Source organism: Rhinoderma darwinii, chromosome 3 (assembly GCF_050947455.1).
Source record: "Rhinoderma darwinii isolate aRhiDar2 chromosome 3, aRhiDar2.hap1, whole genome shotgun sequence".
NCBI classification, from domain to species: domain Eukaryota; kingdom Metazoa; phylum Chordata; class Amphibia; order Anura; family Rhinodermatidae; genus Rhinoderma; species Rhinoderma darwinii.
The window spans coordinates 363591324-363615531 of NC_134689.1; the positions used below are offsets into that span (position 1 = coordinate 363591324).

Below are 24208 nucleotides of genomic sequence, written 5' to 3' on the forward strand. Positions count from 1 at the left end.
GAGATCTGAGTTTCAATATGGGCATAAACATAAGTCGTCCGGAATGGCTGACTTGGACTATTTTTGGCCGACCAATGGTTAAAAAACATTATAGGCAAACAAGCAGGTTACTGTCCAGTGATGATGGATATTTACCCAAGTCCTGAAGATTGATGTTTTGTTGGAGCTTTATATGTTGACATTGATGGAGCTTTCTTTAGGACATATTAACACATTGTGCTTTTGTTAAATGCACATTTAATTGTTTGAAATTGATCTGAGCGGCATAATGAAAGCTTTAAGTTACTCTTTGGGATGTTCACAGCCGGGCACACCCCTCTGATGTCGATAAGGGCATATGGAAAGGCGCTGGCAAGATGAGACAACCCCTTTAAGCTGTTCGCATTTAGAAATCTGGCAAATGACGTATTCTAATTCACTGGCATAGTGTATGCACATAGTTATTGGGTGTGATTATTTTGGTTGTGAACATATATAGTGCCTTCTCCCTATTAAAATGTAAACGCAAGTAGCCCTTTCTAACTTTTTTTTTTTTTTTTTTTCCTGTCCTGGCCTAGGTGTTTATGGATTGGTTTGAGAAGTTCCAAGACCGGCTGTATAAGAAGGTTGTCTTGCTGACGGGTGAAACCAGCACCGATCTGAAGCTACTTGGAAAAGGAAATATCATCATCAGCACACCAGAGAAGTGGGACATCTTATCTAGACGCTGGAAGCAACGTAAAAATGTGCAGAACGTCAGTCTCTTCATTGTGGATGAGACTCATCTCATTGGTGGATCCAACGGGGTAAATTGATCTCATTGTTAATCTGATAATTCCTGTGGGACTTTACGTTGTCAAGATTACGCTTCTTCCTGTGAATTGACAATGTTTACTATGTTGTATGTCGTATCTTATCAAGAGCTTTGAGCACATTTTACTTTGTGTGATTTGCATTCCGTTTTATTTGGTGAAATGAACACTGTACCTCTGTATTTGCTCACAGCCTGTGTTGGAGGTTATCTGCTCCCGTATGCGCTACATCTCCTCCCAGATTGAAAGGCCAATCCGCATAGTGGCCCTCAGCTCCTCTCTATCCAATGCCAAAGATGTGGCTCACTGGCTTGGATGCAGTGCTACATCAACTTTTAACTTCCATCCTAATGTGAGACCCGTCCCACTGGAGCTACACATACAGGTAAGAGTTTCTATAAGTGGATATAAAATTGTCTATATCTTAATATCATTGGGGGTACACAGCACTATGGCCCTTGCCACTAAAACTGGCACTAGGTAGGAGAAGTCCTGGTTCTGCTCAGGGCTGTGTGTTTCTTTAAGGAGATGTACAGAATTAGGGAAACACGGCTCTTTTCTTCCAAAAACAGCACCACAGCTGTCCACAGTTTTTGAGCTCCTTTCACCTGTTCGCGCACCACGACGTACTATTGCATGGTGGTGCAGGGGTGTTATGAGCGGGCTCATCCGCTGAGCCCGCTCCTTACGCAATGGGTGTCAGGTTTTTTTTTTTTTTTTACAGATGACACACTGGACTAATGGTCAGTAACAGCAAACGCGTGGTTCCTGGCTGTTTAACTTCTTAAATGCTGCGATCAAGCGTTAGAAAGAGGGGGGTGCCCCCCCCACAATGCAATCAGGGGGGTGCCGATGGTTGTCATGGCAGCCCAGGCGTCTAATGAAGGCCCCCAGGGCTGCCTTTCTTCGTCTCCAGTTAAAGCTCTAGCTTTTACAGAAACCTGTAAAAATGACAATATACTGCAATTTGATCTCTGGTATACGTGCCCTAGGGGGACTAATGAAATGTGTAAAAAATAAAAGGTTGAATAAAGCTTTTAGTAGTATTAAAAAAAAAAAAAAACGTTCAAAAAACCCTCCTTTTCTCATTTTTCCTCTGAAGTAATGTAGAAAACAAACACATTATTTAACGAGCACGGTGAACGCCGGAAAAAGAAAACCTATAAACCGCCAGTTGTTTTTTGGTCACTTCATATCTCACAAAAAATTTAATAAAAAGTGATCAAAAAGTCTCATGTAGCCCAGTACCAATAGAAACTACAGCTCGTCCCGCAAAACATAAGCCCTCGCACCGCTCAATCGACGGTAAAATAAAGTTATGGCTCTCAGAATATGGCGACAAGACACATTTTATTTTTAACAATTAGTTTCTTCCTTGTAAAAGTAGTAAAACAAAAAAAACATAAATTTGGTATCGCCGGAATCATATTGAACGGTAGAATAACGTTAACATGTCATTTTTACTGTACGGTGAAAGCCGTAAAAACTAAACCCCTCAAAAGATTAAGGAATTGTTTTTTTCCTATTCCATCCCACAAATAATTTACCCCAGTTTATATGACACAATAAATGGTGCTGTAAAACTACAACTCGTCCCGCGAAAAACAAGCCATCGTATGGCTTTATCGACGGAAAAATAATAAAAATTATGGATTTTGGAAGGTGGGAAGGAAAAATTTTAAACTAAAATCCCAAAAATGGCGGCGTCCTGAAAGATTTAATGGAGCTGAACTGCAAAAGCAGTCACAACCCGTGGACAGATGTGGTGCTCTGTTTGGTAAAAAGCAGCTATGTTTTTCTAATCCCTTAGACACCTCACTGCAAGTTCACTTTGATTCTGCCCGTCTAACACCTTAAATGCTGCGGTCAATCGCGACCGCGGCATTTAAAGTGTTTGAATCAGGGGGGCGCCCCCTCAAACACGCCATCGCCCCCCCCCCCCCACGGCGTTATTGGCCGGTAACAACGGTTGCCATGGCAGCCTGGGGCCTAACAAAGTCCCCCAGGTCTGCCATCTTTGTACTCCTCTGAAGCTCTGCCTCCAGCAGGGCTTCAAAGTAGACTGTCAGAATCACGATATACTGCAATACATTAGTCTTGCAGTATATCATGCAAGCGATCCAACGATCGCTACTTCAAGTCTCCTAAGGGGCCTAATAAAAAAAATAGTAAAAAAACTTTATTTTTTTTGTTATCTTCCAAATTTAAATAAAGTAATAAGTTAAAAAAAAAACCTTTTCACATTTTTTTCCCCCTAAATCAATGTTAAAAATAAAATAAAAGTTAACATAACTGGTATCGGCGCGTATTTAAAAGTCTGAACTATCACAATATAGCGTTTAACCCGCACAGTGAACGCTGTAAAAAAATATATATATATTAAACATGCAAATTGCTGGTTTTTGGTCACCTTAGCGCTCCAAGAAAGCAAAATAAAAAGTTATGAAAGTCGCATATACCCCAAAATGGTATCCGGGAAAACTACAGTTCGCCCCGCAAAATGTAAGCCCTCACATCACTAAATTGATGGAAAAATGAACAAGTTATGGCTCTCAGAATACGGCGACACAAAATAGTTTTTTCATTTAGCAAATCATTTTATTTTTTTAAAAGTGGTAAAACATAAAACAAAACATAAATTTGCTATCGCTGTAATCGTATCAACCTGTAGAATAAGGTGAATGTCGTTTTTACCGCCTGATGGATGCCGTAAAAACAAAACCCCCGAAAAATTGCGTAATCGCTTTTTTTTGCTCATTTCACCCCACAAATTATTTTTTTTACAGCTTCCCAGTACATTATGCGGTAGAATAAATGGTGCCATGAAAAACTACAACTTGTCCCGCAAAAAATAAGCCCATGTATTGCTGTATAGACGGAAAAATAAAAAATGTAGAGCTTTTGGAAGGTGGGGAGGAAAAAACTAAAGTGAAAATCCAAAAAGAGGAGGGAAGGGGTTAAAGGAATATAGAAAATACTCAAAATATCGGGGGGGAAAAAACACCTTGTGAAATCCCTCCCCTGCTTTGATCCCACTATGTCTCCTATTGCAGTCAAAACTGTGAGAAATAAGGCATTCTTCTGTGTCCCAGGAATTTTACCCTCCCCCCCATTCCACCCTCACAAACCTATGTCTGACTGTAAGGCAACTGGCTGTAGAAGGAGCCCTCCTCCACTGCTCTGGCTGCTATAGGAGGCTAGGAGTGCTAAGCCGACCCTTAGGCCACTTTCACACGGCAGTACTTCGGTCAGTATTTTGCATCCGTATATGGAAGCCAAAATCAGGAGTGTGGCCCCATGCACATGACCGTAGATTATGATCCATTCATTTCTGTGGCCGACTGACACCTTCCCGTATATTTACGGGAAGGTGTCCGTGCCGTAGAAACCAATCCTTAAAAAAACAGGACATGTCGTATGTTTTTATTTTACGGACTGTGCTCCCATGGGAGAATGGCCTGCAAATACGGACGGCTGTCCGCGGCCGTGACCCGTAATAACTGACGCGACCGTGTGCATGGGGCCTTAAACATGACCCGAGAAAAGTATAATGGACAAATAATCAGATCTAGATCTATAGTCTATCATATAACAGTAGTGGTAACAGTTTGCATACGTAATACATGGAAATGTGTGCACCTATAGCCTGGGAACCAGCAGTAGTATTTTAGCTGCCTTCCCTAAATGTGGACTAAATATGAAATGAAAGTTGTGGTTCAAGAATAAATTACATTTCAAGCTATAATAAAAGTACGTGATTCCAGACCTGGCGTGCCATTGGAGTTGGTCGTGTTTTTAATAATGATCCCACTTTCTGCCTCCTAGGGTTTTAACATCAGTCACACACAAACCAGATTGCTTTCCATGGCCAAGCCAGTTTACCACGCCATTGTGAAGCACTCGCCCAAAAAGCCCATCATTGTCTTTGTTCCATCTCGGAAGCAGACGCGGCTCACCGCCATTGACATTCTCACCACATGCGCCTCTGATGTCCAGCGACAAAGGTACGGTTATTGTAAAGTGTCTTTGCTTGGAAGATACTTCAAATAAAAGCCACGTCACTAATGTTGCCCCTTATTTTCTGTAGGTTCCTTCATTGTACAGAAAAGGATCTGGCCCCGTACCTGGAGAAACTCGGTGACAGCACATTGAAAGAGACTTTGCTGAATGGTGTGGGCTATCTGCATGAGGGGCTCTCCTCTTTAGAGAGGCGCATTGTGGAACAGCTCTTTAATTCCGGTAATATATCTGTTTCTCTTTAATAACGGTTTTGCTAATATTCCTTTTCTTTCTTTCTTTCCGCTTCTCCATTTATAGTTTCTACGTCCTAAAGTGGATATAACTGCAAATAACATTTATTCATTGCATAATGAAAAGTTATACAATTTTCCAATATACTTCCTATATCTATTGCGCACAGTTTTCAAGATCACTGCTTGCTGTCATTTTAATAAGAGCCTTCATTGTTTACTTCCAGTGTATAAATATCTGTCCTGGTCATGTGATGGACATACAGGTGCACAGCTCGTTACAGTACAGTTACCAGAGCCGTGACCAGGACAGATATTCATCCTCTGGAAGTAAACAATGCATGTTCATAATGAGCTACAGCAAAGCAGAGATCTTGAAAGAAATGTGAGGAATTTAATGCAGAAAGTATATTGGAAAATAAATTGTGTAACTTTTCTTTAACCTCTTTGCGCACCCAGACGGGCTATTATGTCCGGGTGTGGGGTGTGATGTTTGGAACGCACTTCATATGCTGCGGGTGTCGGCTGTATTTTACAGCGGACACCTGGGACTAATGGTCAGGAGCAGCATCGTGCTGTTCCTGGCTGTTTAACCCCTCAAGTGCTGCGGTCAATTGCGACCAGAGCATCGGAGGCGTTAAAAAGAGGGAGGGCGACCCCCTTCGACAGCTCCCCCCCCTCCCCCTGCAGTGAGATTGGGAGGTGAGGACGGTTGTTATGGCAGCCGTGGGGCCTAATCAAGGCCCCCAGGGCTGCCTTCACTCTGCCTCTGTTAAGCCCTGCGGCCTGCAAAAATTACGATATACTGCAATACATTAGTATATTGAACTAACAATCGCTGGTTCAAGTCCCCTAGGAAAGCTAATAAAGTGTGTATAAAAAAAATAAGACGTTTTTAGCAGTGGAGAAAAAAAAAAAAATATTAAAAGTAAATAAAATTTATAATTTTTTTTTTTTTTTTAAATCCTTTTCCCATTTTCCCCCTAAGGTAATGTAAAAAATAAAAAGAAAGTTAACAAAATTGGTATCGCTGCATTCGTAAAAGTCTGAACTATTACAATATATCATTATTTAATGCACCTCGTGAAAAATTTAACCTGCCAAATTCGCTGTTTTAGTCAAGTTAGCCCTCAAAAAAAGTAAACAAGTTCTACGTACCAAAAAAACTACAGCTCGTCTCGCAAAAAATAAGCCCTCACACCGCTCAATCTGTGAAAAAATAAAGTTATGGCTCAATGTGGCGACACAAAACATTTTTATTTTTTTAACATAGTTTATTATCAATAAAAGTAGTAAAATCTACAACAACCTATATAAATTTGGTATCACCGTAATCGTATTGAGCCACAGAATAAAGATAAGTTGTCGTTTTTACGGCACGGTGAAAGCCATAAAGCAAACCCCAAAAAACAATTGAGTAATCGCAGTTTTTTCCAACTTCAGCCCGCAAAGAATTTTTTTTCAGTTTCCCAGTACATTATATGGAACTATAAATGATACCAAAGGAAAGTATAACTCCTCCCGCAAAAAATAAGCCCTCACACCGCTCTATTGACGGAAAAATAAAAAAGTTATGGCTCTTGGAATACGGGGAGTGAAAAACGAAAATGAAAAAAAATGGCTTCGTCAGAAAAGGGTTAAGCAATATTGTTTGTTTAAACCATAATATCCCTTTTAAAGCAATCGGTGTTACTGGCTGCTTTTTCTTCATGATTTTGCATTCATTTCCCCTGTGCCAGATGCAGTTGATGTTTTCTGTGTCTCTTGGATAACTCCTCTTCTTGTCCACACAGGGGCAGTGCAGGTGATTGTAGCTTCTCGCAGCCTGTGCTGGGGTCTGAACATTTCTGCTCATCTGGTTATCATCATGGATAGTCAATATTACAATGGAAAGATTCATTCGTACGTATGGTTTATCCTGTAAATGACCAGGTTTATTCCTTTTATTATTTGTTGCCCTCTAATATTTCTCCATTTATCAGGTATGTGGACTATCCGATCTATGATGTGCTTCAAATGGTGGGATATGCAAACCGACCTCTGCAAGATGATGAAGGACGATGTGTTATTATGTGTCAGGGATCAAAAAAGGTGAGAAAACGGACATTTCCACGTCATGAAAAATGTCACTTCTATATTGTGTTTTAGCGCCTTATCCTTTTCAAGACCTCTGCTTGTCAGTGAATTCGGAACATTCTTGTTTATATCCAAAGGCTGAAAACCTGTCCTGACCGTATCCAACTGGCACAGGGGCAGGGCTCATTTGAAGAGGGAACTCTGATGCATTGTTACGAGCCCACCACCTGTGTGGGCAGATTTATGCCTGGACAGTTGTCAGCACGTGGGTGTAAACCAAATGTTTCCATTCACGGACGGTAGTGTAAATCTTTTTAAAAATGATGAGGAATTGAAAATCAAAGCATATTACAAAGTTGCAGAACGTAAACGGGGGGTATTCCCATCTCAGACTTTTATGGCATATCCACACCTAGCTCGAGATTGGGGGTGCCACATCCAGGCTTACAGAAATGGCATTGCTCCCTGTGCTACTCCTTTTTTTTCGTAACTCCCGTAGAAGTGAATGGGTAGTTACATAAACATCATAACGTTACTAGAAACCGTGTAGCTCGCTGTGCTACGCAATATCTGTAACTCCTATTCACTTCTATGGGAGTTTCAGAAAAAGCGTAGCACAGCGAGCAATACCGTTTCAGTAAGCCTGGTCACCTCTCCTCACAGCGTTTGCCTGGATGCAAGGGGGCCGAGGGACCCCTGATCTCGAGATAGGTGCCATCCCAGATTTGTGGAGCTGTGGATATGCCATAAATGTCTGAGATGGGAAATACCCCTTTAAAGCTCAAACATTAGACCATTTCATATCCGACAACACATGCAAAACCGTATTCATTAATGCGTTTTAAAGACCCTCTGATTGATAATTCTAATGAAAAACTCCAACTTTTGCCAAAGTTTCTTATCCGTATATATTATCTTTTATGGATAATGGTATACTCACCCCTTTTTTTTCTTTTTAACTTCTCCCAGGACTTTTTCAAAAAATTCCTCTATGAGCCTCTGCCAGTTGAATCTCACTTGGATCACTGCTTACATGACCATTTCAATGCCGAGATTGTAACCAAGACCATAGAAAACAAGCAAGACGCAGTGGACTACCTCACCTGGACGTTCCTGTACAGGCGAATGACACAGAATCCTAATTACTACAACCTGCAGGGTGAGGACAGGAGATACATTGCTGCCGGTTCTTTCATATCGGTCATCTCTATCCTTTTGTTTCATCCTGATGTGACGTGCCTCGGTTCGTGAATAACTTTTGTCCTTTGTGGGTACGTTTCAGGTGTGTCTCACAGACATCTATCGGATCATTTGTCAGAACTTGTTGAACAGACGCTCAGCGACCTGGAACAGTCCAAATGTATCAGTGTTGAAGATGAAATGGATGTTGCGCCACTTAATCTGGGCATGATAGCAGCTTATTATTACATCAACTACACCACCATAGGTGGGTAAAACAGCCTGGCGCTCCTTTATCTTGTTAGTGAATTTGCGGTCAGTCTGAAACTCATTATTTTTTCACTTTTCTTTCATAGAACTGTTTAGCATGTCCTTGAATGCCAAGACCAAGGTGAGGGGATTGATTGAAATCATCTCGAATGCAGCAGAGTACGAAAGCATACCTATCCGCCATCGTGAAGATAACCTTCTGCGCCAGGTGAGCAAGGGGCTTATTCATGTTATAGTTGTGCAGGATAAACAAATGTAACTCATTGGTAAAAGTTTGAAGCATACGACCTGTTAATATATTCGGTTTCAAGGAGTTTTCTGCTTTGGACAAACATACTTGTTAAAAGAGTCCCTTGACAATAAGCTGATAACAATGTGTCCCCCTGCTGGGAATTCCTAGCAATCCGCTGTTCGCTGTGGGGAGACCGGTCAGTAAGGGTCCTCTTACACTGCCTGGCGTGGGCCGTGTAAACTAGCGCTGATCGACTAGACGGCTCATTTGCTCCTTTCACAAGGAACTATGTATGGGAAGGAGCACTCGTTACTACGATCACTCGTCCCCATAAATTTCTATCATGTCGGCAGCTTACAGTTTACACAGGGAGATATTAGGCCAACAGCGATAAGATTTCGGCTGCATAAACGATAAAAAAATGTTTGGTCGTTCATCAGCTGATAGTTACCGTGTTTACTCCGGGCAATGATCCAGAGCGAGTGTTCTGTGGACACTCATTTGCCCGATAATTGGCCCAGGTAAAAGGGTCTTAAGTGCTAAATTTCTCTACAGCACCACCTCGGGGTAATAAACATTACACAGAACCTTATCATATCATTGAATTGTCAGTGTAATACAGGACTGGTCCTCCAGAGCGAGAGATGCTCTCTGTAACCGCTCTTAACTCTGGCCAAGAGAAAAAGATCCTAAATAGGAGACCTGTATAAATGAACACTAACTTTTGAAACCACTTTTGGTAATCTAATAGTATACCTGATTTAAATCCACTTTCTAATTTAGGCCTCATGCACACGACCGTAGCCGTGTGCACGGCCGTGATTTTCGGGTCGGCCGGCTGCGGACTGTCAGCCGCCCGCACATGCACATGGCCGCGGCCATTGTTTTCAATGAGCCCGGACCGCAGAACCGGGCCGTAATAAGACATGCCCGTTCTTTCTGCGGTCCGGGCTCCCGGGCCGTGCACGGACCGCAAAAACTACGGTCGTGTGCACGGCCCCATAGAAAAGAATGGGGCCGCAATTCTCCCGTGGATTTTCGGGGGAATTGCGGCCGCAAAAACACGGTCGTGTGCATGAGGCCTTAGGCCCCATGCACACGACCGTGTTTTTGCGTCCGCAATTCCCCCGCAAATCCACGGGAGAATTGCGGGCCCATACACACTATCCGTGTTTTCACGGGTCTCCGCATGTCCGCAAATCCGTGCCGCAGAAACTCAGGACATGTCTTATTACGGCCCGCAAATTCGATGCGGACATGCCAATAGAAGTCAATGGGCCCGTGGAAATTGCGGATACACCTCCGTGTGTCATCCGCAGATTTGCGGAAGTGTTGCTAGGCGACGACCGGGAATGAGTTCTGTCGTCATCCTGTTTTACCTAGGCTTTTTTTTTTTCATCCGCATTTTGCGGATTACATACGGATGAACTGCGGAGGACATACGGATGAACTGCGGATGACATTTCACGGAACACGGTCCTGGAATTTGCGGACCAGAAAAACACTACGGTCGTGTGCATGAGGCCTTAGTTTTAAAATGTAGTTGTTTTTTATCGGTTCAAATTCTGTATGAAGTTACTGCCACTAGGTGTCTCCCCTTCTGTAATCTGCTATGCACCCCATGTTGTCAAGCAAAATGCGTAAAAATCTGTCTTTAGTTACAGAGCAGAGGAGAGGGACTGCAGGAAGTGGGGATACGTCTCTTCACTGCCTACCATACAAGTTTATGATGAGGGGAGGGGGAAACAGGAGGAGAGAGACATGGACACAGATTCTGCCCAGAGAAGGCTATGGAGAGGGAAGGAGGGCGCAGGAGAAAAGACAGACATGCTGCCCATAGAAGTCTATGGAGGGAGGAGAGGGGCGCAGGAACATAGTAAGAGTTGCATGTCGACCTAATGCTGGATTCACAGCTACACTTCTCCATTACTGCTGTATATTCTCCTCCGTGCTGTTGCAGCTTCTATATATGCGTGATAGGAGAGCAGGAGTCTCCTCTCCTATGTGTGCAGTGTATAAAAGACCTGATAGCAGTTAGGCTTCGCCCACTAGCTCAGAGAAGTAGAGCGAGATCCTGCAGAGGCGAAAACAGCTAAATAATGCAGAATAAAGCTATAGTGTTATTCTGAAAAGTCACCTGAAAACTTCTGTACACTTTAAGCAATAGTTAGAAAATAATTTGTTGACTGAAATTTATTTTTGATCCGGTAATGATCTGCAGTGATGAAATTATTCTTTTACCTTCTCTACATCCAGCTGGCACAGAAAGTCCCTCATAAACTTACTAATCCTAAGTTTAATGACCCACATGTGAAGACCAACCTGCTACTCCAGGCCCACCTCTCCAGAATGCAGCTGAGTGCAGAACTCCAGTCCGACACAGAAGAAATCCTTAGCAAGGTGAGAGATGAAGAACAATGACATGTCTAGTAAGTCATCCCAGAATGACACCATTTGAATGTTTTCCCTGTCTCTTCTCCAGGCAATCCGGCTCATCCAGGCATGTGTGGATGTGCTCTCCAGTAATGGTTGGCTCAGCCCAGCTCTCGCTGCTATGGAATTGGCACAAATGGTCACACAAGCAATGTGGTCCAAGGACTCCTATCTGAAACAGCTGCCGTACTTCACTTCTGAGCATATCAAGAGATGTACGGATAAGGTAAGATGGCGCTTGTAGCACGGTTAGGCTTCTAGTACAACGTCCTCGTATTATGACCGTGCACAACTTTCTAGAAAAAATACTGACTGCTTATTTCTCTTGCTATGCAGGGAGTGGAGAGTGTGTTTGATATCATGGAGATGGAGGATGAGGATCGTACAGAGCTTCTGGATCTCTCTGATGGCCAGATGGCCGATGTGGCCAGGTTCTGTAACCGGTATCCCAATATTGAACTCTCGTATGAGGTGGCAGAGAAGGAATTGATTAGGAGGTGAGTGCTGGTAATGCAGCAGTTCTATGGAAATGCAGTCCTAGGATGTTCGCTATGACATTGGCTTCCAGTATGGTAATTGGAAAGGTAAAATCTTGTAATGCTGCCCATAAACATGAGGTTTCTCTTACAATCCCATGTCTTTGGGGACAGCCCAATTGTCCCTTGAAATATCCTGTCTGGGGAAACTGTGATCAGACTGGTTGGATTTCACTTTAGTGATCCTGTTGTTTTCACCAAGACACTAATCCCATTGAACAGGATTTTATTTCTTCTATGTAATTGTGGTTTTCTTTCCTTTCAGTGGGGGCGCTGTTGTGGTACTTGTGCAGCTGGAAAGAGAAGAGGAAGTTACAGGACCGGTCATCGCCCCGCTCTTCCCTCAGGTATTTCACACAGTCAGAAATCAGCCCGCATATCATAATTAATCTTTATATAGATCTAACAAATTCCACATTTGTCAAGTTCAATGACAAATGAACAAATTATGAGACAAAAGGAGAGAGATCTTTGCTTATCATGTATATTGTTGAACAGCCATTGATAGGCTTTTGGCAAAAATCGTAGCGAATTTAATATCTGTTATACAGTTGTATCTATTCACTACATAAAAATGGTGGTTTTCTTTGGCTTCTGTTTCCAGCACATTCTAGCATTCTCCATACTTTTTTTTTCTTTTGCTATATGATGTAGATTTAATTATGTTCGTGGTGTTTGATGAATCTCTTTACAGAAACGTGAAGAGGGCTGGTGGGTTGTCATCGGAGATGCTAAATCAAACAGCCTGATTTCCATCAAGAGACTGACACTCCAACAGAAAGCCAAGGTGAGTAAAGGAGGGGATCCACATATTGTAAAAGAAACCCAAATGGCTGTTGTACAACTACTCCCACCAGGTTTATTGGATAAGCGTATGCATTATCCATATATCTAGTTTTGTTTTATTAAACAGAGTATGGGTTATAATTTCTGCATCGGCACATTTATTTTTTTTAAACTACATACAGGAATACAGAGCACTGCCAAAGCCTACACATAGTAGGCTTCAATAAGCGGTTATCAAACACGTGGCACACGGGCCGCATGCAGCCCTTGAGGCTGTTATCTGCAGCCCGCGGGAAACCGTTGCTCCCTAGGGAGAGGACAGAGCAGACCCAAGGAACGCTAGTATAGGATCTGCTCCGATGTGAGGGGATTCCACGGAGTCCCGGAGCAGAGCCTATAATAGTATACCGTGTAAGATTCCGGTCTGCTGGGGTCCTGTATCGAAGCCTACATTGTGTTAGGCTTAGATACTTAGATACAGGGTCTAACAGTGTCACACATGGACCCTGTATCTAAGCCTAACACAATGTCATTACAGCCTGCAATGCATGCAGGGAAAAGAACGGTTATCAGAAGGAAACCTCAACAAACCGGACTATATTATAAAAAATATATATATTTCTTTATGTATGTTGTCTGTATAAGGGGAAATGTATGAAACCCTTTTTGAAAATATGATGGTATCTCGGACAACCTCTTTAAGGCATCGCTATAGGGCCCCCCCCCCCCCACCTATCAGGCATATCCTGTGGATGTGACAAAGGCTTGAGATGAGGATTCTCCCTTTTTTTTTTTTTTTTTTTGGTTTCCATTTATAAGCACAGGTGTAAACAAAAATATAAAGTTCACTGGTAAACCCAAATTGTAATAACTTAAATGGGAGGTACAATGCAAATACAGATAGGGAAAATTTAGACCTTCATTTTACTAATCTTTTTTTCTTTTTATGTCCTTAGGTGAAGTTGGACTTTGTAGCTCCAGCCACAGGGACACACAATTACACCCTTTACTTCATGAGCGACGCTTACATGGGCTGTGACCAGGAGTACAAGTTCAGTGTGGACGTAAAGGAGGCCGAAAGTGACAGCGACTCCGATTAGGACTTTTACCATGTCAGGAGGGTTGATATCCGTCTTCTCATTTACTCAGCAATTGAAGTGAAACGACTTCTTGTAGACGATGTTTTTGTAAATAGGAGCTTTTAAATGTGATACACGGGAACAGTGTGACACGAGTGATATGTTATGAGTAGCACAGCAAGGAAGCCGTTCATGACGGAGGAGAAGCTGGTCACGTTCTTGTTCTGTTTCTTTACTAGTTCATAAAATAAACTTTGGTTTTGTAAGTTGTGTTCATGTTTTGTAAAGTATTTCTCGAAGATCTGATTTCACTAAGGGAACGTCCTATGCCAAGAAGGAGGCAGAGAAAAATGGAATCTGTATTTCACCCGGAGGTAGATGTAATTCGGAGAAACATTTACTAAACTGTAATTACGGGCTAAAGCAAGTGGCATGCTGGGAATTTTGAGTTTTACTAAATTTGGCAAGCCACGGGTTCCAGACCACTGGTCAACACTATAGGAAATCTACAGTAAAAGAACGTTTCTAAATGTAAACTAATGCACTTGTGGAGGGAATTTCTTCACTAAATATAGTCTTAGGGGTAGCGTTTCAGCCAGAGCTACTAAAGATAGAGACTTGGGGTGATTATTTCAGAGATGCACAATGTTCTAAGGCTGCGGAAAGGCTATTATTGATATTAATTCACTGTACATTTTTTAACTTTCCCCGTGGTTCAAGTCTAGGCGGCTCTGCCAGGCTCTAGGTAGAGCGGATTTAGGATGTTGTGTTCAGTTCTGGGGACCTCGCATAAAAAAAGTTTTTGATAAAATAGAGCGGACTCCTAGGTGAGTAATTCAAACTAAATATGTTAAGGGATTTGAATAATATTGAGTTGGGCACTTTACAAACTTAAACTTCTGCTCACAGCTCTGACATGAGGAAGATCGCTGCTGGTACCATGAGGGGGAGAAAAAGTTGCAAGTGGGTGCTGCCATTTTGAAAATATAAAAACTAAAGAGGCTCTGCAGAAAAAGGATTTGGCTTGCTGAGTTTCTACTCTGGTGCGCTCCCTGTTTCCCGGACTCCCAGCCTCATTTCAAGGCCTATCATTTTTAGATCGGTTCTGCTGATCGGGTCTTCTGTGTATCTTACGAAATGACAACGTTTCCTAAAATACATGGATACAAATCAAAGATTTGCTTTTAAGCTCTTTTTAAGAATGTGGCCTATTCTGGACCAAGTTTTTTTGGCGGCTGGGATGATCGAAAAACAGCAATTTTGGCATTGTTTTTTATTTACAGCGTTCACCGTGTGGGATAAATATTGTTTGTTTTATCATACAGGTCTTTATGAATGCAACAATACCAAATGTGTGTTTTTTTTTTTTACTTTTATGGTGTTAACAGCGAACCATAACTTACCATTGCTGCACAGAGTAGGAAGGGGTTAAAGCGGATGTGCCAAAAGGAGTCTGATTGCTGAGACACCCACTGACCACTAGAACGCAAGACAACAGTGAGGAGAACTTTGAATGGAGCGGTGGTTGAACGTGCACGGTACCGCTCTATTTAAAGTCTATAGGACTTACTGAGACAGCCGTGTACAGCGCTCGGCTGTTTTCAGTCAGCCCTGTAGACATTGAATGGAGTGGGAGGGTGCATGATCATCTTTTGCTCCATTCCAGCTCCTCTGCAGTGTAAGGGGAGCGGGGGGCTCGGGACCCTCATTCTAGTGATTAGTGGTGGGACCCCGAGCGATCAGACCTTTTTATCCCATATCTTGGGACAACCCCTTTTAATTCATTGTTCACATTTGGCAAGTCAGTGCGACTATATACAGACCAAGGCATGCTGGAATTATGAACATTGGCAGAAGGACCAAACCAGCAGACCATATATATGAAATGAAGCATAGCAGCTTAAAAGAACACTAAAAATAGAACATTTAGGATACTGTCCCATGTAGCAGCGGTTGAATTCCTGACTTGCAGTGGTCAATGGCTGCACAATTGTGCCGGGTATTACCGACACAATCGTGTCGCCATTAGTGACCGCATGCGAGAGTCGATATGTCAGACTTTACAAAGGGAGGTGAACACTGAAAAAATGATTTGGTGTAATCTGCAGGACCCCCCCCCCCCCCCCCATTTAAAATGGAGGAGGTGGAAGGTCCGCTATATAAACAGATGGAGTGGGCTGCACAGGGGGGTACTTTAGTGATGTGAGATTTTAATTACAGGGATATTAATTGGTGTCATGGATCGGCTTCAAATGCCAAGGGGGGAGGGGGAGACATTTCCTCAACCTGTTGCAGGAAAATTTTATGGGCCAGTTTGTGGAAGACCCGACTAGAGGTGAAGCTCTTTTGGATCTGGTCATTTCTAATAATGCAGAGCTTGTTGGGAATGTCAATGTTTGTGAAAACCTCGGTAAGGGTGTGTTCACACGTCTTAACAAAATACGTCTGAAATTACGGAGCTGTTTTCAGGCGAAAGCAGCTCCTGAATTTCAGACGTTTTTGCAAGTGCATGCGTTTTTCGCGGCGTACATTATGGACATAATTGGAGCTGTTTTTCAATGGAGTCAATGAAAAACTGCTCCAATTAAGTCCCAAGAAGTGACATGCACTTCTTTGAGGCGGCCGTCTTTTGACAGCGACGTGTAAAATTACACCTGGTCTGAACAGAACATCGTGAGACCCTTTGCAAGCAATGGCCAGATGTTTGCAGACTTATTGGAGCCGTCTTTTCAGGCGTAATTCAAGGCGTGAAACGCCCGAATTACGTCTGAAAGTAGGCCGTGTGAACATACCCTAACAGTGATCACAATATAGTTATATTTCACCTATACTGTAAAAAACAATCACAGGCTGGGAGGGCAAAAACACTTAATTTTAAGAAGGCCAATTTCCCCAGGATGCAATTCAGGATATAGACTGGGAACAACTAATTTCAAATAATGGTATAAGTGGGAGATCTAAAAATTGACTTGGTATAATTATAGTGCAAAATTTATTCCTATAGGTAATAAATGCGCCAAGGATAGCAAGACAAATCCCAAAAAATAAATAAATGCAAAAAAGCCAAGGTCTGTCTATGTAGGGCCCCTAAAAAGTGGTAATGGAGAGTTGGTCACAGGGGATCAAGAGAAGGCAGAGTTACAAAATGGGTTCTTTCGCTCTGTATATACAACAGAAGAAAGAGCAGCTGATATAGCTGTTGCCAGTGCTGTTAATATATCAGTTGATCTACTGAATTGGATGAATGTAGATATGATCCAAGCGAAGTTAAATAAAATAAATGTACAGTACATAAGGCCCTGGGACCAGATGGGTTACACCCAAGAGTTCTCAAAGAACTTAGTTCAGTTATTTCTGTCCCCCTTTTCATAATATTCAGAATCGGGTATATTCTCTAGTGACTGGTATAGTGCCAAGGGACTGGCTTGGGGCAAATGTGGTGCCTATTTTCAAAAAGGGCTCTAGGTCTTTCCCGGGTAATTATAGACCAGTAAGCTTAACATCCATTGTGGGGAAAATGTTTGAGGGGATATTGAGAGACTATATACAGGAGTATGTGACAAAAAATTATATATGTGACAGCCAGCACAGTTTTACTAAGGAGAGAAGTTGTCAAACCAACCGGATTACTTTTTATGAAGAGGTGAGCAGAAGCCTAGACAGAGGGGCCGCTGTGGATATAGTGTTTTTGGACTTTGCAAAGGCATTTGACGCTGTCCCTCATAGACGTCTAATGGGTAAATTAAGGACTATAGGTTTTGATGGTATAGCTTGTAATTGGATACGGTCCTTGATCCAACTTTCAATCCAGAGTTGTGGTCAATGATTCCTACTCTGAATGGTCACTGGTTATACAGGTCCTCCTTAAAGGACCAGTGTCACGAAAAAAAAAATGTTACATCAATTTTCTTTTAGTGTTTTATATTAAAAAAATGTATTTGTTTGTGTTTTACTTTTTTTTATTTTTTCACTTTTTCTTGTCCATGGGGGCTGCCATTTGTTTTTTCCATCTCCTGTGTGTGTCGATTAACGACACATACAGACATGGAATACGGCACATACAGTCCCATAGTGAATGCGAACGGGGCCCGTTCCATCCACTATGCTGTACGCCGTCTGTGGGAACTGCGCATGCGCCGCTCCCACACAGTCCAAATTGAACTGTGCGTCGTCCGGCGCCATTTTCTTGTGGACCTGAAGTCGCGGCCGGACAGTAAGATTACTACTTCCGGTCGCGGCTTCCGGACTTGTGCACTTGGAGCGGAGGTAGCAGACGGAGCGGACGGACCGGAGGGAGCGGCGGCAGGAGCAGGTAAGTTAGGTCTGTGTATGTACGTGTTTTACTGTGTTTACTACTGTATGTAAACCTACTACACTGTGTGTTCGCTCAAAAAATGGCGACACACAGTGTAGGAGGTTTGACCGTTCAATCCCCTCGTTTCTCCCGGCACTAGCCAGGATAAAGGAGGGGGGATTCTGAGAGCTCACTAGAGCGAGTGAGTTTTCTCAAATTTTGCAGCATAAAGCAATGTGGTTGCTTTACCACATTGCCAATGCTGCAATTTTGGGAATTGCTCCATCTAGTGACCAGCGCTGGGAAATGTTATAAATTAGAAACTAATTTATAATATTTCCTGACTCGTGAAAAAATTAGAACAATGTTTAATCACCTATACACTAACTGTTTAACTAAAAAAAAATAAAAAAAAGTTTTAAAGTTTTTTTTACAAAAATGTGAAAAAAAAATGAAAAACACACTTTTTCCCCTTACAAACTGCTTTACTATTAAAAAAACAAAATAAAGTAAAAGTTACACATATTTGGTATCGCTGCGTCCGTAACGACCCTGACTATAAAGCTATTATATTTAACCCGCACAGTGAACGCCATAAAAAATAATGGAAAAATTGCTGTTTTCTGTGAATCCTGACTTAAAAATAATGTCATAAAAAGTGATCAAAAAGTCGCATCTACTCCAAAATGGTACCAATAAAAACTACAAGTCGTCCCGCAAAAAAAAAAAGCCCTCATACAACTGCATTGGCGGAACAATAAAAAAGTTACGGCTCTTCAAAAATGGAGACACAAAAACAAATAATTTTGAAAAAAAAGTGTTTTTACTGTGTAAAAAGTAAAACATACAAAATCTATACAAATTTGGTATCGTTGCAATCGTAACAACCCGCTGAATAAAGTTATTGTGTTATTTATACCACACAGTAAATGGCGTAGATTTAGGATGCAAAAAAGAGTGATGAAATTTCAGGATTTTTTCTATTCCCCCCCCAAAGAAAAAGTTAATCAATAAATATGTACCTCTAAATGGTGCTATTAAAAAATAAAATTTGTCCCGCATAAGAAAAGACCTTATACAGCTATGTCGATGCAAAAATAAAAAAAAGTTCTAGCTCTTGGAATGCGATGATGGAAAAACTTAAAAAATACCTTGGTCATTAAGGTTTAAAATAGGCTGGTCATTAAGGGGTTAAAAGAGGCATGAACTTACGGGACAGGGATGTAATATTACCACTTTACAAAGCATTAGTGAGGCCTCATCTAGAATATGCAGTTCAGTTCTGGGCTCCAGTTCATAGAAAGGATGCCCTGGAATTGGAAAAAAATACAAAGAAGAGCAACAAAGCTAATAAGGGGCATGGAGAATCTAAGTTATGAGGAAAGATTAAAAGAATTAAACCTATTCAGCCTTGAAAAAAGACGACTAAGGGGGGACATGATAAATTTATATAAATACATTAATGGCCCATACAAAAAATATAGTGAAATCCTGTTCCATGTAAAACTCCCTCAAATGACAAGGCGGCACTCCCTCCGTCTGGAGAAAAAAGGTTCAATCTGCAGAGGCGACAAGCCTTCTTAAAGAGGCTCTGTCACCAGATTTTCAAACCCCTATTTCGTATTGCAGCAGATCGGCGCTGCAATGTAGATTACAGTAACGTCTCGAGAGATCACGCTGTGACGTCACTTCCTGCCCCAGGTCCTGCATCGTGTCGGACGAGCGAGGACACATCGGCACCAGGCGACAGAGGCTACATCGACTTACCTGCAAACGCCGATGCTGCTGCAGAATCAACTGTAGCCTCTGTCGCCTGGTGCCGATGTGTCCTCGCTCGTCCGACACGATGCAGGACCTGGGGCAGGAAGTGAGTGAGACACAGCGTGATCTCTCGAGAACACGCTGTGTCTGTGCACTGCCAGAAGCTGGGTGTTGACGAAGAGAATTGGATGATGCTGATTCGTCAGCATCATACACTTCCATTCACAACGCCCAGCTAGTAAAAGAAGTAAAAACGCCCAGATGTACACACACAATACACGCCCAGTTGTACTTAACTTTAAATACGCCCAGTTGTACTTAAGGAAGGCTCATTTGCATAAATATAAAAATGCTCATAACTTGGCCAAAAATGCTCGTTTTTGAAAAAAAACAAAAGTTACTGTTATCTACATTGCAGCGCCGATCTGCTGCAATACGAGATAGGGGTTTGAAAATCTTTAAGGGGAATCTGTCACATTGAATGTTGTCTTATCCGCAGCAATATTCTAGCAGTTAAATTTGTTTCTTCCTAGCTCAGATGCATCCATTAATTTGAATTCATTTCATTGTGTCATCCGGTCAGTCTGACCACCAGTCCAGAGCTTGTTTTTCTTTGACTAGAAGTCACTCTCCCGTGTTGAGAAGTTCTTCCTGTGAATTAGAGGACTACATCAGCATCCATCAAAACCATTCTGGGAGCTCGGACACCTCCCCTCTCCTCCAAACTCTGCCGTCATTCCTCAGTATGTCCCCCTACGCATACTGAAAAGATCATTTTTACCTTATCTAAGGGACCAAGAGTGCAGTGACGTAGTAGTTTGTCGCTAGATTGGTTAGCTACAGAGTTCTAAAACTCCCCCGCCTCACTATACTATCCTGCCTATACTCCCCTGTCACTGCTATATGCAGTCCAGTGTATTCTATGAGATGCTGCTTCACACTGCTCTGCCTTCTGCTTGTAAGAGCTGACAGAGAAACCTTTCAATCACAAGCAGGAGAGCAACATGAAGCTGCATCTCATAGGATACACTGGAGACTGCAGTGTGTTAGTGGACTTTTATTCCTGACAAACAATATTTCCGTCACAGAGCTCTCATACTCAGATAGTACAGGGTAGAGCAAGTGTAGTGTAATGAAACACAGCCGCCTCTCTAAAGCCAGAAGCATTATAGGAAATGTAGGCTGCAGGACTGCACATGAGACTGTTAGGGTCAGTTCACACATTGTGTAAATTCTGAGGATTTTTTGCAGCATAATACAGTACAGCAATGAGAGAACAAATCTCATTCACACGCTGCGTAAATACGGAGTGGAAATACCGCCCAGAAATTGACATGCAGGTGAATTATATTTGTGTAAACGCTGCTTATTTTTTGCAGGTTTTCCCCATTGAATTCAATGAGGAGGTAAAAGCCGCGACAAATAGCAGCTGTTGCGTTTTTTTGCGGGGGAATCATAGCGATTCCGCTGCAAAAAAAAAAGCAACTAAAAAAAAAAAAAAAATCGTACTTATCCAGAAGTCTGGGTTTCTTCCCTCAGGCCGGCCTCCTGTCATGACATTTCATCCCATGTGACTGCGGCAACCAATCACAGGCTGAAGCACTCTCCTGGGATGAAACGTCATCCCAGGAGGCCAGACTGCTAGCAGGCCGGCTAAGTGCTGCAGTTATCAACAGCGGACATTCCAGGCAAAAAACTGCACCACGGTTTGGTGTGTTTTTTTGCCTGGAATTCCCTGCGTATTCGCAGCGTAACTTTACGCAGCAGATCCGCCCCATATGAACTCAGCCTTAGGTTGGATTCACGCATCACGTACTTGTTGCAAAATTTCAGTTGCGGAAGCTGCACTGAAACTTCACAACAAAGTACAGTACAATATTAGTCAATAGTTTTAAAAAACCTCATTTACTCACAGCGTAAGAAATCCGCCACACGCCCTATCTGTTGTGGAAATGCACGTGGACTTTTGGTACAGATTTTTAGCTTAGTTCCACAGCGCGAACACTGCCTGAGGTACAGTACATTAGAGGGGAAGGAGTCAAGATGGCGGACGGCCCATACATGGCACATCAACTAGAACAGGTACACGCAAGAGCCTCTACATTATTCTTTAATAATAACCTATGCTGCACTAAATAAGCAAAAAATAAACAGATGAAGTGTTTCCTAATAAAAGCTTTTGCAGTCTTGGCTGCGCTTTCAAAAACGTGGGGCATTTTAATTAATTTGAATGTTTCTAATCTACAACCACCTGCACACAACCGTAGATTTCATCCGCAATTATGGACCCATTAATTTCTATGGCTGACTGACACCTGTCCATGTATTTACGGGAAGGTGTGTGCGCCGTAAAAAGGCTCCGCAAAAGATGGGACACGTCCTATATTTTGCTTTTTACGGACTGTGCTCCCGTACTCTATATGAGAGCACGGTCTGCAAATGCGGATGGCTGTCAGCTGCCGGCCGTGCCAGTAATCACAGACATGTGTATGGGGCCTTATAAGGTAAATTAAAGGGGTTGTCTCAGGAAGACAATCTCTGCCCAGAGCCCTATTCGGGCATATGGCTGCCATGGAGGGGTGGTACCCCCATCTATGAACCAGAACAGAGACTCATGAATGTAAGTACTACAAATGTGATAATACAGTTCCCCTGCAGGGGAAATGCCTCGCTGTCCATGAGTCCCCCCAGCAAAAACGACTGTGCTGGGAGCCGAACCCGCAATGATGGGCTGATCGCCGCAGTCGTTTGTTTCTGATGTGGGCTCTCGGATTTTCCTTTTTTTTTTGTTTAACTATTTGGAAATGTTCATTCATTCATTGCGACAACCAGTGCAGGGAAATGTAACTTCTGACTGACTAATCTGTTCCATTAGTCAGACATATTTTGAACATTCTTATCGGTCACTGTGAATTTAGCGTGTAACGGGTATTAGTAGAGAAGCATTCATAGGGGTTTATACTAGATCGTGCACAGACTGGGATAAAGATACTGTAAAACACATTTGTATATGTGGTGCGAGTGCTTAATGTGACTCCACGATCCAAAGTTCAATAGCGATTGCAGCAGCTGAGTGGTCAGAGAAGTAGGCTCCCGCTGTCACCCCATCGGTGCCCCCGCTGTCACCCCATCGGTGCCCCCGCGACATAATTGCCGAGTGCCGATGAGTTGCCATGGTGGCTGGGAGCCTAAAGAAGGTCCTGCTGGAAGAGAATTGCAGTGTATTAAATATTACATACCATAGTAGGACAAAAATAAAAATAATTAAAAATCTTTAGGGAAAAGAAAAAAAAATATTATTTTTTTTTTTTTTTTAAAGTACACATAATTGGTTTGGCGCAACTGTAATGAACAGTGCTATAAAATAAACACGTTATTTATCCCGCATGGTAAACGCCATAAAAAATTAATTGTGAATTATGTTTTTTTGTTAATCTACATCCCAAAAAAAGGCTTAATAGTTAATCAATAAATTACATGTACCCCAAAATGGTACCAATGAAAATTACAACTTGTCCTATAAAAAAAAACATTCATAAATTCACCTAAATCAATACAAAAATTCAAAAGTTATGGCTCTTGTCATGCAGCGTTGAAAAAACAAAACAAATTGCTGTCCAAGGCGTTAAATTATACCAAAATCTCTCTAACCCTACTCATTTATTAGAAGAATTTGTTTAACCTCGTGCCGCGCTGCGCCGCAATAGTACGTCCTGCAGAGGGGTTAGTTCCCGCATCCAGACGTACTATTGCGGAGTAGTTCCCGGAGCCCACTGTCCTAACGGACAGTGTCCGGGAACCGGGAAGTCAGCTGTCCCTGACAGCTGACACTCCAGCTTTGCCGGTCAGCGGACCATCGCCGCTGATTTCGGCAATTAACCCCATAAATGCGGCGACGGATTGGCGTCGCCGCATTTAAGTGGTTTGAAGCACATCGGCAGCCCCCACGAAGTGATCGTGGGGGCTACCGATGCTTGTCGTGGCAATCGGAGGTCAGACAATGACCTCCGGGTTGCCATGTATGGAAGCCTCGGAGGAGCAGCCTCCGGCCGGTCCTCCGAGGCTTCCTGTCAGTGTAACTGTTACGTCACAATGACAGTTGGAGTGCATTACACTACGTGTGTAGTGTAATGTACTCTAGCAGCGATCAGAGCTGCAAGTCTAAGTGTCCCCTAGTGGGACAAGTGAAAAAAGTAAAAAAAAGATAATAAAAATGTTTTAAAAAAGTGTAAAAATAAAAGTTAAGTTATATAAACAAAAACTTCATTTTTTTCCTATAAGTCTTTCATTATAGGAAAAAAATGAACACGTTAAAAAAAGTACACATATTTGGTATCACCGCGTTCGTAACGACCCCAACTATAAAACTATAATGTTGTTTTTCCCCGCACAATGAACGCCCCAAAAAAAAAATCAATAAAAGACGCCACCAGAATCGCTATTTTTTGGTCACCACCCCTCCCAAAATAGAGAATAAAAAGTGATCAAAAAGTCGCATGTACCCGAAAAAACAGATAAAAA

General features: G+C 42.3%; 1 protein-coding gene across 1 annotated transcript in view; it reads left to right on the plus strand.

Annotated features, from left to right (window-relative positions):
* Window positions 1-13898, plus strand: part of SNRNP200 (small nuclear ribonucleoprotein U5 subunit 200) — a 48771-nt gene extending 34873 nt beyond the window's left edge. The window contains exons 31-45 of the mRNA XM_075858598.1: window positions 558-785; window positions 985-1176; window positions 4617-4795; window positions 4879-5030; window positions 6835-6943; window positions 7024-7132; window positions 8087-8276; window positions 8400-8564; window positions 8653-8774; window positions 11055-11198; window positions 11281-11457; window positions 11568-11728; window positions 12033-12114; window positions 12462-12554; window positions 13510-13898. Of these exons, the coding sequence (XP_075714713.1) occupies window positions 558-785; window positions 985-1176; window positions 4617-4795; window positions 4879-5030; window positions 6835-6943; window positions 7024-7132; window positions 8087-8276; window positions 8400-8564; window positions 8653-8774; window positions 11055-11198; window positions 11281-11457; window positions 11568-11728; window positions 12033-12114; window positions 12462-12554; window positions 13510-13653 (2247 nt within the window). The 3' untranslated portion in view covers window positions 13654-13898. The remainder of the gene's footprint in view (window positions 1-557; window positions 786-984; window positions 1177-4616; window positions 4796-4878; window positions 5031-6834; window positions 6944-7023; window positions 7133-8086; window positions 8277-8399; window positions 8565-8652; window positions 8775-11054; window positions 11199-11280; window positions 11458-11567; window positions 11729-12032; window positions 12115-12461; window positions 12555-13509) is intronic.
* The last annotated feature ends 10310 nt before the right edge of the window (window positions 13899-24208 follow it).